Source organism: Cervus elaphus, chromosome 16 (assembly GCF_910594005.1).
Source record: "Cervus elaphus chromosome 16, mCerEla1.1, whole genome shotgun sequence".
NCBI lineage: Eukaryota > Metazoa > Chordata > Mammalia > Artiodactyla > Cervidae > Cervus > Cervus elaphus.
Genome location: NC_057830.1, coordinates 40,540,595 through 40,559,306, shown reverse-complemented (window position 1 = coordinate 40,559,306; position 18,712 = coordinate 40,540,595). Strand labels below are relative to the sequence as shown.

Sequence of the window (18,712 nt, the reverse complement as noted above, 5' to 3'; positions counted from 1 at the left end):
TCCCCCAGAATCAGACCCTCCCCCAGCATCAGGCACTCCTCCAGCATCAGACCCTCGCCCAGCATCAGGCCCTAGTCCAGCATCAGAGGTTGCCCCCCAGCATCAGTCGTTTCCCCCCAGCATGAGGCCCTAGTACAGCATCAGGCCCTCGGCCAGCATCAGACATTCCCCCCCAGCATCAGGCCCTAGTCCAGCATCAGACATTCCCCCCAGCATCAGGCCCTAGCCCAGTATCAGGCCCTCCTCCAGCATCAGACCGTCACCCAGCATCAGGCCCTCCCCCAGCATCAGGTCCTAGTCCAGCATCAGACCCTCCCTAGCATCAGGCCCTCCCCCCAGCATTAGGCCCTCCTCCAGCATCAGGCCCTAGTCCAGAATCAGACCTTCCCCAGCATTAGACCCTCCCACAGGATCAGACCCTAGCCCAGCATCAGACACTTGCCCAACAACAGGACCTTCCCCAGCATCAGACCCTAGTCCAGCATCAGATATTCCCCCCCAGCATCAGGCCCTAGTCCAGTATCAGGCCCTCCTCCAGCATCAGACCCTCGCCCAGGATCAGGCCCTCCCCCAGCATCAGGCCCTAGTCTAGCATCAGACCCTCCCCAGCATCAGGCCCTCCCCCCAGCATTAGGCCCTCCTCCAGCATCAGGCCCTAGTCCAGAATCAGACCTTCCCCAGCATTAGACCCTCCCCCAGGATCAGACCCTAGTCCAGCATCAGACACCTGCCCAACAACAGGCCCTTCCGCAGCATCAGACCCTAGCCCAGCATCAGATGTTTCCCACAATCATCAGGCCCTAGTCCAGCATCATACCTTCCTCCAGAATCAGACCTTCCCGCAGCGTCAGGCACCTCCCGCATCAGACCCTCCCCCAGCATGAGACCCTAGTCCAGCATCAGGCCCCCCCCCACCTTCAGACCCTCCCCCAGCATAAGGCCCTAGTCCAGCATCAGGCCCTCCCCCACCCTCAGACCCTCCCCCGGCCTCAGGCCGTTCCCCACTATCAGGCCCCCCACCTCCAGTATGAGGCGTGGCAGCTCCACTTGTCTGATGCTCCTGAGCACACTCAGGCAGCCCCAGAGCCGCAGGACAATAGCTCTTGCAGGAGGTGCATCTCCAGGAATCACCTGCGGAGCAGCAGCAGCTGGGGTCTGTTTCAGGTCAAGGAGAGGTGAAGGGGCACTTTTGCAGGAGGCAGCCGTGGCTGTGGGCACGCTCCCTGACTCTGCCTCCTCCCCGTGGGGTCTCTGCTCTCCTGCTCTCTCACGGGCCCCAGGACTGTGTCCTTCCAGAGTCATAGTCGCCTTGATATCTCAAGCCCAAGTCCTGAGGTACGTCCCAGTCTGGTGTGGTGGAGGGCTGGGAACACCCAAGCTCAAGGGCTGAAAGGATCCCAGGGGGACAGTCGGGCCCCAGCGGGCGGTGGGGCAGGGGATGAGGGTGGCCGCCCACAGAGGGCCCCGCAGCAGCACTGGAAGGACAGCAGCGATGCCTTAGCTCACTCGGGGACGCTGCCAGCCTAGCACTCAGAGATGTTACCGCCAGCAGCTCTGGGGACGCAGGAAGCCCGGTGAGTGACACCACGCCACATGGGCTGTGTGCGTGGGCACTGCTGACCATGGCCTCGGTTTTCATTCTGGTTCCAACTGTCCCTCCAAGGGTTGACAGGCTCCTCTTCCGAATGGCACAGATGTTTTCTTTATGTGGGTAAACGCATCCTTGCTAGTTTCTGTCGGCACTGTTGTCCCTTATCGTGTGTTTTCCTCTTTACAACCTGTACTTGCTGCTCTTCCAGTTTAAATTAGGAGCAGTCCTTATTTTCTGCATTTCCTAGTCAGTGTTCACTGGGGCTTTCCAGGTGGCTCTAGAGGTAAAGATCCTGCCTGCCAATGCAAGAGATAATGAGAGATGTGGGTTCGGTCCCTGGGTCGAGAAGATGGCCTGGAGGAGGGCATGACAACCCACTCCAGTATTCTTGCCTGGAGAATCCCATGGACAGAGGAGCTAGTGGGCTACAGTCCCTGGCGTCGCAAAGAGTCAGACACAACTGAAGCAGGTTAGCACACACTCAGGCTTTAGTTCAGTCACTCAGTTGTGTCCGACTCTTTGCCACTGCGTGGACTGCAGCACTCCAGGCTTTCCTGTCTTCACTATCTCCTGGAGTTTGCTCAAACTCATGTCCATTCATCAATGATGCCATAGAACCATCTCATTCCTGTTGCATCCACCAGAGAGGTGGCTGGGGCTCGGCAAAGTGCATGGTCCCACTGCGTGGGTGTGAAGCTGCCCTCACCACTCCCTGACCGCGTGACCATCACTGTGTCTTCCTCTGTAAATCGGGAGGTGGCAGCACCTGCTTGGGAAGGGGCACATCCAGCATCCGGTATAAAATCAATGCACCACCATCTCAGCGTTGTATTTATTAACCTGCATTTAATAACCTGCTCCTTTCTCTCTTGTCACTTAACTGTGGTCCAGACCACAACTGGTTTACTTACCCCTGAAAATCCCACACCCAGCACAAACAAGACACACACATATCTGCCTGAAGAGGCATGAACATACCCTGTCCTCAAGGAGATGAAGCCGAGCGAGATGGGGCCTGATGATAACACTGTGTGATGAGGAGACCCCAGGAGGACCAGTGTGGCTGTGGGGTGAGGTGGGGGGCATGGGCAGAACCCCTGAGAGCTCCTGGGGATGGGGAAGGTAGCAGGGAGGAGGAGGAGGGCCTGTTCCTTGCAGGGTGTCCACAGATCGTACCTCACCCCTCACTGATGAGCACTTGGGCCGTTTCCAAACATTGTCAGTGTTCTGGGGGAAGCAATCATTGCCAGCTCCTACTCAATCAACTTCACAGAATATGTTTCTAGCACTGGAGTATAAACATTTGCTTTCTTCATTCCATCCTCCGTTCATCCACCTATCCAGCCAGCCATCTGTTCATCCATCCATCCACTCACTAATCCATCCATCCATCCACTCACAAATTCCATCTACCCATCGAGCCAGCCATTGGTTCATCGATCCATCCACTCACTAATCGATCCATCCATCCATCCACCCACCCACTCATTAACTCATCTGATCATCTCGGATCCACCGAGAAGACAGACGCCTCCTCCGCTCCTGCTCCCAGGAGGACCCCGAGCGTGAGTGACAGGAGCCTCATGGGGCAGCGGGGGAGACACAGAAGGGACATGCCTGCAGGCCCTCCTCCTCTGAACGGGGAAGCACCCACCTGGTCCTAAGCCCTCCTTACCGGGGTGTCCAGGCCGACCCCTTTCCTTCTTGCCAAACAAGCGGCCGATGGAGCACCTGATGCCGTTCTTCTTTGGGGCTTTGTCCATGGAGTCCTGGCTGCTGCTGCTGCTGGGGTTGCCCCCGGGGCCGTCCTGAGAGTCCGTCGAGCTTTGGGGAGAGAAAACGCCCTTTAACCAGCGCCCTCATGCAAACACACACCCCTCCCTAAGACCGACTGATAGAACTGGCCACCAGCAACACCCGTGCCTCCACCTCGAGCAGACAGTGGCGTCTGCTTCACCAACCACACTCCACACGAGCAATGGGGGCTCCCGGCCACAGACATCCACCCCAGGAAGCTGAGTGTCTCTGACTGGAGCTGCCCCCGAGGAGGGCTTGACTCCAGGCCAGCCGGTGCAGAGGGCGCTCCGACCCTCCCTCAGGGTTGCCGCTCAGCAGGTGATGAGGCTCCCAGAGAAGGTGAGCTCCCCCGCTCTGGGCAGCTCCCCCTGCCTCCCGCAGGGTGACCGTCCCTGGCCGTGGCAGGAGAGCGACGGTCACCGTGCAGGGCTGCTGCTCAGGAGACCACTCGTGCCCTCCGTCGGGGGCTTCCTGGCTCAGGCCGGGAGTTCAGCAGGTGGTGGTCTGAATGAGGACAGTGTCAGCCACAGGAGGGGACAGAGTCTCCTGAGAGGAGACCCTTGAGGAAAAGGGAGGGACCCTCAAGAGCGAACCTGAGAGGCACGGGGCCATCACCATCAGGAACGCGTCCCGGACGGGCAGACCTCTAGCAAGAGCAGGAAGAAAGCTCCCACAGGAGTCAATCCGCAGAGATGGACATTTTCTAAAATCACTGAGGTCCCTGAGCTCTTCTCCCCCAGCATCTGAAGTTCACCACTAAACACAGGCACCGCATCCAGTGCGATTCCTTTAAAACCATTCTTCCACCTCTTTCAAGACAAGAGGCGCAGGGCTCCTGAAACTGACGAGGCGCACAGGCCCCTTACTTGCGGGCGTCCCTGATGTCCTCGGGGCTAGCCGCGCGAAGCGTCCTTGTGTGCAGCTGCTCCAGCCGAAGGGACTCAGGCGAGGCAGGGCTCGAGGTTTCAGAAGTGATGGTTGTCTTGTCATTTTGCACCTCTTCCCGTAGAGCTGGCATCTGAGGGAATGAGCTAAGTGTAAAATTGGCTAACAAGAGACTGTGTCAAAAAAGGCAATCATACAGGCCTTACATTATAAGCACAAACATATTTGAAAATCTATTAGCCATGCTATCCGCCAAGTATAAAAAAATGCCTTGTACTAGCTTAATGCCATCTTAAAGGACTGTCTTGTAGAGAAGCGGGGCATGGGGCAGCGAGAGCACATGACTGAGTGCAGAGACCCCGGACCGGAGCCTCCCTGCAGCGGGGCTCCGCCCTGCCTGGAATGCGGCGACCAGATGGCCCCGCCGGGCAGGAGAGCAGAGCGACGCCAGCCCCATGAACCCTGCATGGCACCAACTGCCCTGATGAAAGGACTGTGCTCATCGCCAGATGCTGCTCAGAAGCACCACTAGCAAGGGTAAGGAACCTCTCAGCAAGCCTTCCAGACCTTTCTGTTTGAAGGAGAAAAGGAAACAGCTTGTACCACCACCCAAGATCATTTGTAGTGATGATGCAGGTTACTGGAACCCGTGACATCAAGTGAAACACAGGGAGGTACCTAACCCGGCATGCGAACACCATGTGTCTGGCTCGTATTTCTCTGTAACACACGACTGGGGCTACACAGTGAAGTGCTTACACGCACTCCAGTGTAATTTACTCACTGTGGTCTACATAAAGCACCCCTAGGTCTTCACTAAGAGGTGATCTTGTAGCCACCTAGAGCGGTGGGATTGGGAGGGAAATGGGAGGGAGGTTCAAAAGGGAAGGGGTATATGTATACCTATGGCTAATTCATGTTGAGGTTTGACAGAAAAGAACAAAATTCTGTAAAGCAATTATCCTCAATTAAAAAATAAACTAACTAAAACAACAAAAAAAAAGATGATCTCTCCTGGAGTCCCAGCTTTCCCGCTTGTCTTGGGTGTGAGGACAGGAAAGACAGTGGTGGCAACAGTGTGGGGAACAGATTAACCCCTTCAGGGTCCAGACAGGTCTCACTTACACATTTGGGTTGTGGTTAAGCCAGGGGAAGTCTGTAGAAACTTGCACGGCAAGTAATTTTATAAACAATGAGTGTGTTGTTTTATCCAACTAACCTATGCCTTTTGAATGGGATTCTGTAAAGAATACTGATCCACTGCAGCCCCACAGGAGCTTGGAGACAACAAAGTGACTTAGTGCAAAATACAGCTGAGCCCGTTTAACAGCGGCTGGATAAACTGCACCCTCCCCTGATCTCTAACAAGAACCCTCAGGCAACAGAAGGCTACAGAGGCTAGAAATTATCCCCACAGAACTGAACAGGGGTCAATCTCAAATTCAAGTTACAATAAGCCATTATAAAAATCAGAAAACAACACAGAACAGAGCGGGGAAGTGACACGCCTGGGTTGACTGTGGACTCAGGGGAGACAAACACCTGCCTCAAAGTCAGGGGCCACGGCCAGCCCCTTCCCCGGGCCTCCTCCTGAGGAAGGGCTCTGGGCCCCCAGCCTGGCCGCCCTCACCCGGGAGGGAAGCCCGCCCTCCCCCAGGTGGAGACTGCCCCGCTGGTGCCCACGTAACTAGGATGGGCAGGACCGTGTCCTCACTTAACAGGAGGGCAGAGCAGGCCACCAGCCCCAGGCTGACGGAGCAGCTCCGCTGTGCCCAGCAGAAGGGCTCCCGGGCACTGAGCTGCCTGAACTGGAGCGCGGCTGCCCGAGACCTGCGGGAAGGTCCCAGGAGTGGTTGGTCAGTGGGCTGGGAGCGGGAGAGGGACAAGGACGGCCAGCCCTCGGGGCACTGGACTCCAACAACAGGGGCTCATCCGAGGGACCAGAGGGGAGAGGAAGCGAGCTCCCTCCTGTGCTCCCTCCATCAGGGACGTTGTGAGGGACACGAGAGCCTCTGGAGGAAAGCGGGCTGGACAGCCCCACGGTTAAGTGTCCAGGCTCTGATCAGACGAGTCCGCACTGCACTGCTGGGTTTGTGAGCCTGGGCACGGGGCCCGGCCTCTCTAAGCCTCAGTGTCCACGTCTGCTGAATGGGGATAACTGCAGCCTGGACCTCACCTGGGTGTCTGCGGGATTAGATGACAGGCTCGGAAAGCACTCGACACCGTGCCTGGCGGGCAGAGTCTCCTGCACACTGCTACCCCCGTCATTAGAGGGCTTCCCCCAAGTCTAATACCTATGGCTCTGATTCAGTCATTGCTTTTAAGAAAACACTAAGCGGAAATTCCATGGTGGTCCAGACGTTAGGACCTGGCACTTTCACTGCCAGGACACCGGTCTGATCCCTGATTGGGGAATTAAGATCCCATAAGCTGTGCAACATGGCCAAAGAAATAAAATTTTCAAAATAATAAATACTACTATGTCTATTATAAATAAGCATGAGATGATTAGAAAGCAAACAAGTGGGAGAAAGGGAAACTGTTACAATTGTCTCAACGAATGACCTTTTTCCAACAGAACCATCAGCATATTTTAAGTGGTGGGTCAGTTTCAAAACTTCCATTAAAACGTCAATTATTCACCAGTACATAACCACACAGTGTTCCGTCACCTGACTCGATAAGCACTCTTTAACACTTCACAGAGAAACAAAGCCGTGCTAAATTAGTAAATAGTTTACCTTTCGACGATGCTTCCTTAAATCACTAGGCTGATAGATGCATGCAAAGAAATGGAGAGAAACCAGGTTGATTGTGACTTTGAAGCTAAAAATTCAAGAATCAGTATAGGCAAATACAGGAAAGCAAAAATGATGGCAAACCTATAAGTGACATTAAGACTTAGAGAACAGTAGCTGGAAACAGAACATTTTTTTTTTTTGACCACAGAAGTTAAATAAGCTATTCAAGATTTACTAGAAAAACACTATAAATTATGACTCAGGAAGATACGAGTCTGATACAACATCGTGATTTATTAAAGCAGAGCATCCTGTACAACAAAGGGCCTCAACAGCTGTCTGTTCTCAGCCAAACTTCTCTATAACCTATTTCTCTTAATAAAAAGCATGTTACACTTTAAAACAGTAATTTAACTGATGAGGAAGTTACCAAAATACCTATTTTAACACTGAACATTTCTCACCACCTATTGGACATTAATGTAAAATCCTTACCTAGAATTTGATTTAAAACTTCTGAAAATAAATTCATTAAAGCACGTACCCTATGAAAATGTGTAAGAATGAAAGCTAGCATAATAGCAGGTGGAGTCTTCACATTTGATGAACCATAGAAGATACTTTGTAAAAGAGTCTAGTAGAGACATTAACCATGCAAAAGCTGATGAGATTTACAGTCTTAAATACAAGCACCAACACAGAAAGGAGATTGTGTCAAAAGCCCATTAATTCGACACTTAGAGGATCATTTCTTTATGTAAGCATACTCTCATTTATAAATTGCACAGGTTATGTAGTGTATGATCCATCTACATTATGCTTGTAACTGCATAGTGATACAATAATTCAAACTTACTGCTATGGGGGAAAAACACCATTTAATGAGCCATGAAGAAAAGCACAAACACGACTAAAGGGACACACGCTGTGGACACAGCACTGCTGAGACCAGAGCAAGTGGGAGGACGGGAGGGGAGATGGATGGGGAAACTTCAGCCTGGGGTGGGGGGACGGGAGGCTGGGGTCTAGATTGACGACGGCTAAACAGACAACAGGATGAGACAGGAAATCCAAACCAACGATGAAAGCAGACACACCGTCAGAGAACTCCAACAACAAGGACAAAATATACACAACTGTTCTTTTACAAATACTCGGAAAGAAATCAAGCACGAAACCACAGAGAAATCGTCAAGAATTTTAAATATCAACTAATTAGCCAAAGACGCAAATTATAAAAAGTGTGTCAAAAGACCACAAAATGGACTAGTTACCACTTCACATGCATCTAAAATGATTCACACTTAATTTAATGATATGCTGACTAACAATGCAGCTAACGTGAAATGGGTGGTAAGAGAGAAAAGTGATAATACATGTGCAGTTACAAAGTAGAGGGCTGTAAACGTGATTTCATGGGATAAACAGCAGTGCACTCAGAAACCTAAGCTACACACGCAAGAAAGCTGGACCATGCGCTTTAGAGCCCCACACTCTGTCACCAAAAGCCCTAGGTCGTCATCCCGTTTTCAGACTCGGGAGAGTGAGGAAGCCCGACTTCTTCCCTGGGGCCCTGGGGCACCGGGCTTTGAACCTGGTTTCACACGCAGAGCGGGCCTGAGTGCGCGGCCAGGTCCATCAGCAAGCAGACCAGTTTAGATTTTTGGTTTTCTTCCCACCGCATGCCCTGCACCGTGCAGCCAGGCATCCCCAGTGGAAAATGTGCTGCACGGTTTTCACACGCCATGACAACTGCCATGAGAACTTTCACAAAGTTGTCTGCTCCCTGAGAACAGAAACTTTTCTGCAGCTGCTGCGCCCAGCACAGGCCAGGCCCAGCATTACAGAGGCAGGCTCTGGCTGAGCTCATGATGACGAGCTAAGCCGGTGGTCCAAATATCAATACTAACTGGTCACTGTGCGATTACGGAATGATTAAAGACTAGGTACTTTTAAAAATCATAGACCTCTGAGTGTGGCAAATGTACCTGATTTTCTTCTGGATAAAAAGAGAAAAAAACCAAAAACAAACAAAAAAAGAAATCCAGTGTGCTGGAGGAGGGACGCGGCAGGGAGGAGGCAGACACATACCAGAGGCATGGTGCCCAGCCGGTCTATGTTCCGCGCTGGCCTTCGACGCCTCATTCGGGGCGTGGCGGGCACACTGCTGGGCGGGCAGGAGCTGGCAAGCGAGGAGGCAAAATACAGGTCGAGGGAGCTCACTGATTTAAAACGACGAAGGCTGCCTGAGCTCGCCTTGCCCACCCTGTTCTCAGTCTCCTTGGCCCGCTGCTCCGTGGTCTCCTTCTCTTCTTGGATCCACCTAAGAGAGAGCAAAACTCGTCACCTGCCTTTGTCAGCACAGGAACGTGTCTGGACAACAAATTTGGGCTTGCATTCTGTGTCATGATTAGCAAATTCCAGCAACAGTTGCTCAATTAACATCGCAGCAAAAAGGTTTGACTTTCCCTCTTTTGAATATTCTCAAACTTAGTATAACTTAGCATTGAGTCTTACAAACTGGCCCCTGATCATTCACGTTTGATTTGACTCATTTACTCTAACATTCTGACGGGGCCTGGGTGGCGACTCTCTCCCCGTGAGGAGACACCTGAAACTGACAACCTTCACCATCCCTGCTCTCAGGGCTGAGGTGCACGTCAGAGCCTCGAGTCTTTTCCACTGGGAATCAGGAACTCTGCACCATCAAAACAGTGATTCACGAACAAGCTTGACCTTCTAAACACAAGTCTCCAGACCAGATGAAGTGCTGTGTTGATCTTTTTTTTTTTTTTTTTTTTTTTTTAAGGGTGTATATGTACCAACACATCACTTGATGAAGTTCTCCCCCAGGTTTGTGTGAGTTTCTGGATTCATGTCAATGTGCCGCATTCACCTACAATTCACGGTTACTGCTCTTCTCCCCTAATGTGTCATGGATGATTTTATATAGCAGTTTAAATCCTAGATTATGCATATAAAATGACTTTTTTAAAAAAATATAAGATTCTTGCAGGTGGTAACCTCTCCAGTTTCACTACTTATATGTCCTGAAAGATTTTCACTGGTGACAAATTGAAGGACAGAATTTACCACTTACATCAAGTCAACATATTGCATAAGGAAAAATCACTTTTACCTGACAACGTGCTGTAAAAATAGAAACATTAATATGTAACCATTCCATATTTCCTGCGGGGACGGGGAAAGACAACCTTTCTGAGCTCGTCTGTGCTCAAACACGGCCCAGAAAGCAGTCTGTGTCGGCGCCAAAACTGCAGGCGGCACCACCTGCGTTTGCTGGTTGTGCCGCTCACCCCTGCCTTCCGCCTGAACCCCCCGCGCTCGGCCAACAGGAACGGGCACCTCGGCCTGGGCTGACGTGACGAGAACAATCCGAGCAGCAGCTCTGCCGGGTCCTGCGCAGGGTCACCGGCCCGCGGCCACTCTGCACGGAACCTCAGGACAGGAGGCACGGCTGTGCGGGTGTGGCCCAGGCAGGCCTCGGGGCCCCCGGCCGCCCGGCTGCACCCAGACCCAGGGCCCCCTGCTCACCACGAGGCGGGCCTTCGGATTCTATCCCGCTTTGTAAACTGTTATAACTGCCAAGACGGTGTCTAAAGAAAACATCTTAAACATACTGATGAGTTGAGAAAAACTCAAACACATGTCCTTGGACCAGTGTTTTACAACAAGCCAATCTTCACACTGTGCTAAGTTAAAAAGGGAAATGCAGATCTGAGTGGGAATTTGCCAACCCCAAACCTCAGCTTTTCTGTTCCAGGTGCTTCTCACCAGAACGTGGGAGGCTCCGAGGGACACGAGGGTAAACCCTCAGTGCTGGTGGGTTCACGGGCCACAGAGGACACCACCTCGGCACATCTCCCACCTTGGGGCTCAGAGCTGTGGGGGGACACCCCACAACACCCCCCGCACCCCCCACAGAGTGCTGACACCAGCTGTGGACAGAACGCCCTGGCTGACTCAGCTCTCTCATCAAGGGCGATCTCAGAACCGAAAATCCTTGAAGCAGGCCTGTAGTCAGTGTTCTCACCATGGAACACTCAGACTTCTCCTAGGAGAAGACAGCTCCTCGGAGAAGCCCAGTTTCTGGGGAGCTGAGTTTGGGCACACCCACCGGATCTCTTCATTGATGGTGTCCAGCTGCTCCTGAAGCATCTGCCCGCTGGGCGGCAGCTGAGCAGCCGAGCTGAGGAGGGTGACCCCGTCGCCCTCGCCGTTAGACACGCCTTCGTCTCTTTCGAAGGCCTGGGCCACGGTGGCCGGCACGCGGGCCTGCTGTCTCAACTGAAATAGAAGGGGCCGAGTCACTGTGTGTTGATCTGGGCATATACGTTAGTGCACTTCTTCCTGTATACTCACCTGATGACATGGCCACTGTAACAGAATACACCGAGTGTCTCTCATTGATCTCAACGTCAAGAGAATCTGCTTATTCACAGCTTTAAACTCTCAGTTTGAGAGGGAAAAAATGTTATCCTAAAACCATTCTATTACCCAGTTTTTAACTGCAAATTGATAGCCAGAAGATAATAAATCTTGAGACATTTATGCCAACTAATACTTTTAACTGGGGGCTTCCCAGGTGGCTCAGTGGTAAAGAATCCGCCTGCCAATTCGAGAGGGCAGGTTGGATCCCGGGGTCGGGAAGATCCCCTGGAGTAGAAGATGGCCACCCACTCCAGTATTCTTGCCTGGGAAGTCCCAGGAAGAGAGGATGTGTTGGACTACAGTCCACAGGGTTGTATAAGACTCGGATAAGGCTGAGTGTGTACTCAGGCAATGCTGTTAAACCATATAAAACTCTGACTTCTTACAGAAAAACTGTATTTACAAGAATTCAAGAAGCTCAAAAGTCCACTAGTTCCATAAATACGTGCATCATCCACCTGACCAGGCAGCAAGTGTACAAATGCAGGCCGGCCGGGTGGCTGGTACCTTCTCGTCCAGGGCCTTGTGGTGCTCAAATAGAAACTTCAGCGCCCTGAGCACCTCCACCTCGCTGATCATGCCGGCTGGGGACCGCGCCTGCTGCTTGTCCGCCGTCATCCGGAGGGATGGTACGTATCGGGAAACGAGGAGCTCCAGGTGTTCCAGCAGCAGCTGCAGGGAGGGGCCAAAGGAGCACCTTCAACCTCACACTTGAATTCAGGGCCGAGAACTCCTCTCAGCCTCACGCTAAAGTCAAAACCATGCTAAGGCACGTCGGAATCCCGCCAGTTCAGTCTAAAGTTAGAGTGGACTTCCCCAGTGGCCGAGGAGTTAAGACTCCACACTTCTGCAGGGCTCATGGGTTTTAATCCCTGGTCCGGGATCTAAGATCCCACATAAACTGTAGCATGGCCAAAAATGGAAGTTAAGAGAACTCCCCCCTCAAATGTACTAAAATTACATTGGCTCTCATCATAAATTTGAAGCAAACTATGAGAACCCCAAGCTGATCCACCTCGGTCTGCCCAGTGGGAAGATGTGAAAAATGACTTGAAAACCAGACAGACTTTAAAGACAGCAACACGGAGCCCAGCGGTGAGCCCCGCGGGCACAGGTCAGCACGGGAGACTCCGCCTACTGACCCTGGTGTTGTTCCTCTCTGCTCTCAGCTGAGCAACTTCTTCTTCTCTGGCAAGAAGCTGCTCCCTGCACACCTTCAGTTCTTCATTATATGTTCCCAACTCCTAGAAAACAGTTAAATGAGGAGGTAACTAAATGCAAACACAAGTGAAAAAGACAGCGAGACCGTGAAGGCTGACCCTATCAAGTCTCTCCAGGCTCCACACAAAGGATCTCCCTGCCCCTCCGGAGAAAAGGGGGTCCGCTGACCCCAAGACCACACAGACAAGCACAACTCAGACTGGCCTTCAACCTCCACCTCGACCTGGCAGGCACGCGGAGAAGAGAACCAGGAATCCAGCCTGCCTTCTCCAGACCCAGGGAAGTCTGAGAAACTTTCCTAAACATAAACCAAACAACAAAATGGATAACAGATTCTTAAACGACACGCAGACAAGTGACCTAGGACCCCTGAGGAGAGTGAAGAAGAAAGGGAAGATCTACAAGGCCACCAGGTTTTGGAGTGTTCCTCTGGGAAAGAGGCTGATGGCACACCAAGGCCATCTGCTAGCCTGACTCCACTGAAATCACCCAGTCATTCAATAAACTGGCTAAAATGTTAAATTGGTGTTATATGTATTTTATCACAATTTGTGTGCACGCGGGGCCATCCACGTGGTGAACTTGCTCAAACCGTACCACAACGAGACTTTCATTCTTCCATTTTTCTTTGCACAAGTAAAAAAACCCTGGCTTACACATCCCCCACTACATACTGGGTATTCAGCACCTAGAACACTGCCCAACACTTGTAAGAGGCAAGTAGTAGACATGTGAAGCCATGAGGGTATATGTTACACACGTAAGCAATAGGTACCCATTATTAACATGCTGGACACACTGGTGTGTGCTTTGTAAGACGGGAGACATTAAGGGGCTTAGCCTCTCTGCTTCAAGGACTGACTCTCTAGCTCGATCCAGATGCCCCAGAGACTGTTCCAGCCACTGTATCCCTTCTTGTGGGGCCCCCGCCCATCCTCCACGCAGCACCTGCACAACCTCTAACAAAGTCAACCTGCTGGGGTCGATCCTGCGCACGAAGGCCAAAACGCCCTGGCCGGCAGGGCCCATGGCCATGCTAACAAATGAAACACAACCCCAACGCTTCATCAGGTGAGGGCCAATCCGATGGGCCCAGTCCCTGGCTGCTCTCACCTCAGGACACTCTGCCTCCAGGACTTGGGTCGAGGCCAACTTCTTCGTCTTCTTGGCCTTTGCCTTGGGGTTGCAGCATTGGAAAAGCGCCCATAGGCGGGCCCTTCTGCGACCCATACTCGTGGATGGGGGCAGCCCCCCACTCGGGGGCAACCGCTGTTTCCCAGGCAGTTACCTCAGCACCTCAGCTATCACCACTGATCTCACACTACAACCGCCGATCTCACACTCCGCTCTCACACACCGCTCTCACACACTCTGCTCTCTCACACACCGATCTCACACACCGCTCTCACACACACCGATCTCACACACCGCTCTCACACACTCTGCTCTCACACACACCGCTCTCACACACCGCTCTCACACACCGCTCTCTCACACACCGCTCTCACACACCACTCTCTCACACTATGACCACCAGCACCAGTGTCTCAAGAAGAAATGGCACGAAGGCTCTGCCTCCAGCACGTCTCCCAGGAGCCCGGAACCTGGAACCCACTCCGTCACAAGGGGCTCCGTGGTAACAGGGGGGCTGGGCTCAGGCCCACCATCAAGGGTGCAGAGAGGGGGGAGGGGCTGCCGAAAAGACGGCAGGTGAGTGTGGGGTGCGGGAGAAGGAAGGCCGTGCCCACCGCTCAGGCCCAACGTCAAACATGACCCTGCAATGTACTGGGTCACAGTCGAACCGAACAGTATAAACTGCTTCAGAAACCACCACCGCTAGGAATGAGCACATCTTCTAAGGGGGCTTCTGCCCGCTCCACCCCTGAAACAAGCCTCCAGTGAGGCTACTGAAAGGGCACCCCTGAACTCAAGGGCACCCCTGAACTCAATAGCGTCCCCAGAACCCATGCCAGTGAGGATGCTGGCTGCCGCACTGGCTGCCCCTCACTCTCACCCTGAGCTTGGTCATTGCCATTTACTTCTCCAGGGGATCTTCCCAACCCAGGGATCAAACCCGGGTCATCCGTATTGTACACAAACACTTTACCATCTGAGCCATGAGGGATCTACTAGCGTGTCAGATGAGTGCAAACATGCGGTAGTTTGAGCATTCTTTGGGATTGACTTTCTTTGGGATTGGAATGAAAACGGACCTTTTCCAGTCCTGTGGCCACTGCTGAGTTTTCCAAATTTGCTGGCATATTGAGTGCAGCACTTTCACAGCATCATCTTCCAGGATTTGAAATAGCCTAACTGGAATTCCATCACCTCCACTAGCTTTGTTCATAGTGATGCTTTCTAAGGCCCACCTGACTTCACATTCCAGGATGTCTGGCTCTAGGTGAGCGATCACACCATGGTGATCATCTGGATCATGAAGATTTTTTTTCTCCAGTTCTTCTGTGTATTCTTGCCACCTCTTCTTAATATCTTCTGCTTCTGTTAGGTCCATACCATTTCGGTCCTTTATCGAACCCATCTTTGCATGAAATGTTCCCTTGGTATCTCTCATTTTCTTGAAGAGATCTCTAGTCTTTCCCATTCTGTTGTTTTCCTCTATTTCTTTGCATTGATCACTGAGGAAGGCTTTCTTATCTCTCCTTGCTATTCTTTGGAACTCTGCATTCAAATGGGAATATCTTTCCTTTTCTCCTTTGCTTTTCACTTCTCTTCTTTTCACAGCTATTTGTAAGGCCTACTCAGACAACCATTTTGCCTTTTTGCATTTCTTTTCCATGGGGATGGTCTTGATCCCTGTCTCCTGTACAGTGTCAGGAACCTCCATCCATAGTTCATCAGGCACTCTATCAGATCTAGTCCCTTCAATCTATTTCTCACTTCCACTGTATAGCCATAAGGGATTTGATTTAGGTCATACCTGAATGGTCTAGGGGTTTTCCCTACTTTCTTCAATTTAAGTCTGAATTTGGCAGTAAAGAGTCCTTAGGCAGTCACAATCCAAGATATCAAAATAAGGAAAGCTCAGTGAGGGAGCTGGAGTCTGAGAGGGCTGCTCCTTCCCTCGGGGCATCTGAATAAAGCTGACTCTGCGAAGAAAAGGCAGGGAGAAAGTCAAGCAGAGGGGACTGGCTAACACAGCTCTGGATGGTCCCTTGGGCTGGGAAGACAAAAATTCGAGTGCAGGCCTGACATGTCAGTCCGGATGTTAGAGATCAAGCTCCCCAAGAAAAGGGAGGCACAGAAAATGTGCCCAACACTCTGCCCAAATCGGCTGAGCGCTGAGTATCCATCACCTCTTGGTGCTCAGAAGACAGACGGTGGGCTTCAGGACCTGCCAAGAAGGGGGGTCCTGGGAGGCACCCCAGACTTCCAGACGGAGATGCTGGAGGGCTCCTCCCTGGGGTCAGGGAGGGAAAGTGGGTGATGGCTGCTGAGACTCAGCTTACAAGGACCCCCCAGCCTCAAGGCACTCAGGCCCTGAGTGAACAGAGAGCTCTGTCCCCACTAGAGGTCTGCATCAGAAGAAACTCTGGAGAAGACAGCATCACCAGAACCTCTAGGGTTTTCCAAACATAATGTCCAACATGCAACCAAAGAAGCAAAAGAGGGTGTGACAACAAACAGCACCAAGAGAAATAGAACTGAAACAGATCCAGAGGTGTCAGTTGTATATCAGCATATCACAGGTATGCTAGAGGTATCAGATGCAAACTTCACCAGTTCAAAAATATACCTGACAAAAGGAAAAATTTCTGAGAATCAAAACCGATGCTAGAACTTTAAAATAACAGTGACCGAATTTAAGAACTCAGTCTCTGGTCTTAACATCAAATTGGACACAGCTGAAGAGAGGATCAGTGAACTGAAGGATGGATTGGTTAAAAATATATATATAAGAGGGAAAAAAGTTTAGAACATATGGAAGGAGCCCGCTTGTTAAACTATGTTGTTAAAAACTATAAATGAGGCCCCTCATGGGAGAGAAAAGACAGAAAGGGGAATAAGAAATGCCTCCAGGGGTTGAAACTAAAGAGCCTCTTAATGAAAGTGAAAGAGGAGAGTGAGAAAGCTTGCATAAAACTCAACATTCAAAAAATGAAGATCATGGCATCCGGCTCCATCACTTCCTGGCAAATAAATGGGGAAACAATGGAAACAGTGACAGACTGTATTTTCTTGGGCTCCAAAATGACTGCAGATGGTGACATTAAAAGACGCTAGCTCCTTGGAAGGAAAGCTATGACCAACCTAGACAGCACATTAAAAAGCAGAGACATTACTTTGCCGACAAAGGTTCATTTAGTCAAAGCTATGGTTTTTCCAGTAGTCATGTATGGATGTGAGAGTTGGCCCGGAAGAAGGCTGAACGCCAAAGAATCAATGCTTCTGAACTGTGGTGTTGGAGAAGACTCTTGAGAGCCCTGTGGACTGCAAGGAGATCCAACCAGTCCATCCTAAAGCAAATCAGTCCTGAATATTCATTGGAAAGACGGATGCTGAAGCTCCAATACTTTGGCCACCTGATACGAAGAACTGACTCTTTGGAAAAGAACCTGATGCTGGGGAAGACTGAAGGCAGGAGGAGAAGGGGATGACAGAGGATGAGACGGTTGGATGGCATGACCGACTCGATGGACATGAGCTTGGGCAGGATCCAGGAGTTGGTGATGGACGGGGAGGCATGGTGCGCTGCAGTCCATGGGGTCGCAAAGGGTCAGACACGGAGTGACTGACTGACTGACAGGGGCGGGGGCAAGAGTTGGCTGGAGAATCAGACCATTGACTCAAAAATGAAAACCACACATTGGTTTCAGCAGCTCTGCGGGTGCCTAAGGCAAGAAGAAAATATTCAAGGGCTCAGAGGAAAAAGGCGAGGCTTTTAATGGCACAGCAACCCTGAGGGCTGACATTTCAAGAACAAGGAAGTCAGGAGATAATGGACTGGCGCCTGTGAAATGCTGAAAAACAAATACCAACCAACCTGGAATTCTATACCCAACAAAAACACCCTTCCAAAGTGAAAGCAAACTAAAGACTTATAGGGCAAATGGAAATGAGACAGCTCATCACCCACAGACACGAACTAAAAAATATTAAGGCAGTTCTTTGGGAGAAAGAAAAGTAGTCTCTGACGGAAGTATAAAAAACAAGTAAAGACCAACAGTGAGGTAACAGTGAGGGTAAATATTAACTCTATGATGATGATAATGCCAAAAATATACCTAAAATTTTAAAGGATAACAGTGACAAGGAGGAAACAGTCGTGTCAGGGAGGCAGTAAAAATACTAAGTTAGACTTGAATGTAGAACACACGCTGTATCTGCGAATGTACACCCGATCACCTGACAGAGGCGTACAGACCTAGAAAAACACTTCATCCTTCTAACAGAAGGCACGAGACAAGGACACAGAATAGGTGGGACGAGCAGAAAACAAACAGCAACATGGTACCTACACACTGAAATATCAAAATTATAAACAGAGCAAATACTCTCATTGAAAGATAAAAAGGGTCAACCTGATTAAAATTAAAACCATACACTATTCACAGAGGTACGTGTTAAGATGGAAGACCACAGACAGGTGAAAGTAAAAGATACCCAGGCAAACAAGGACAGAAAACTGATGTGGCAATATCAGTGTCCAATAGTGTCTAAAGTAAGAAGCATTACTAGCAATAAAAAGGAGCATCTCATACTGATACAAGTTCAGTCCAGCAAGAAGATGAAGATTCTAAATTTGATTGTCCCTAATAACATAACCTCTCCACCATGACCCGTCCGTCCTGGGTGGCCCCACACAGCACGGCGTAGTTTCATTGAGTTAGACAAGACTGTGGTCCATGTGATCAGATCGGCTAGTTTTCTCTGATTATGGCTTCAGGGTGTCTGCCCTTTCATGCCCTCTCACAACACCTACCATCTTACTTGGGTTTCGCTTACCTTGGACGTGGGATATCTCTTTATGGCTGCTCCAGCAAAGCGCAGCCGCTGCTCCTTACCT

General features: G+C 50.9%; 1 protein-coding gene across 1 annotated transcript; it reads right to left on the bottom strand.

The window, feature by feature from the left end:
• Positions 1-943: 943 nt before the first annotated feature.
• Positions 944-18,692, bottom strand: LOC122710279 (liprin-alpha-1-like). The gene is made up of 9 exons (XM_043927989.1): positions 18,652-18,692; positions 12,609-12,710; positions 11,974-12,138; positions 11,153-11,322; positions 9,106-9,337; positions 7,015-7,044; positions 4,255-4,406; positions 3,267-3,415; positions 944-1,887 (listed from the first exon to the last, which is right to left on the bottom strand). Exons 3-9 carry the CDS (start codon positions 12,082-12,084, stop codon positions 1,835-1,837), a joined length of 897 nt encoding a protein of 298 aa, XP_043783924.1. The 5' UTR covers positions 12,085-12,138; positions 12,609-12,710; positions 18,652-18,692; the 3' UTR covers positions 944-1,834.
• Between the last annotated feature and the right edge of the window lie 20 nt (positions 18,693-18,712).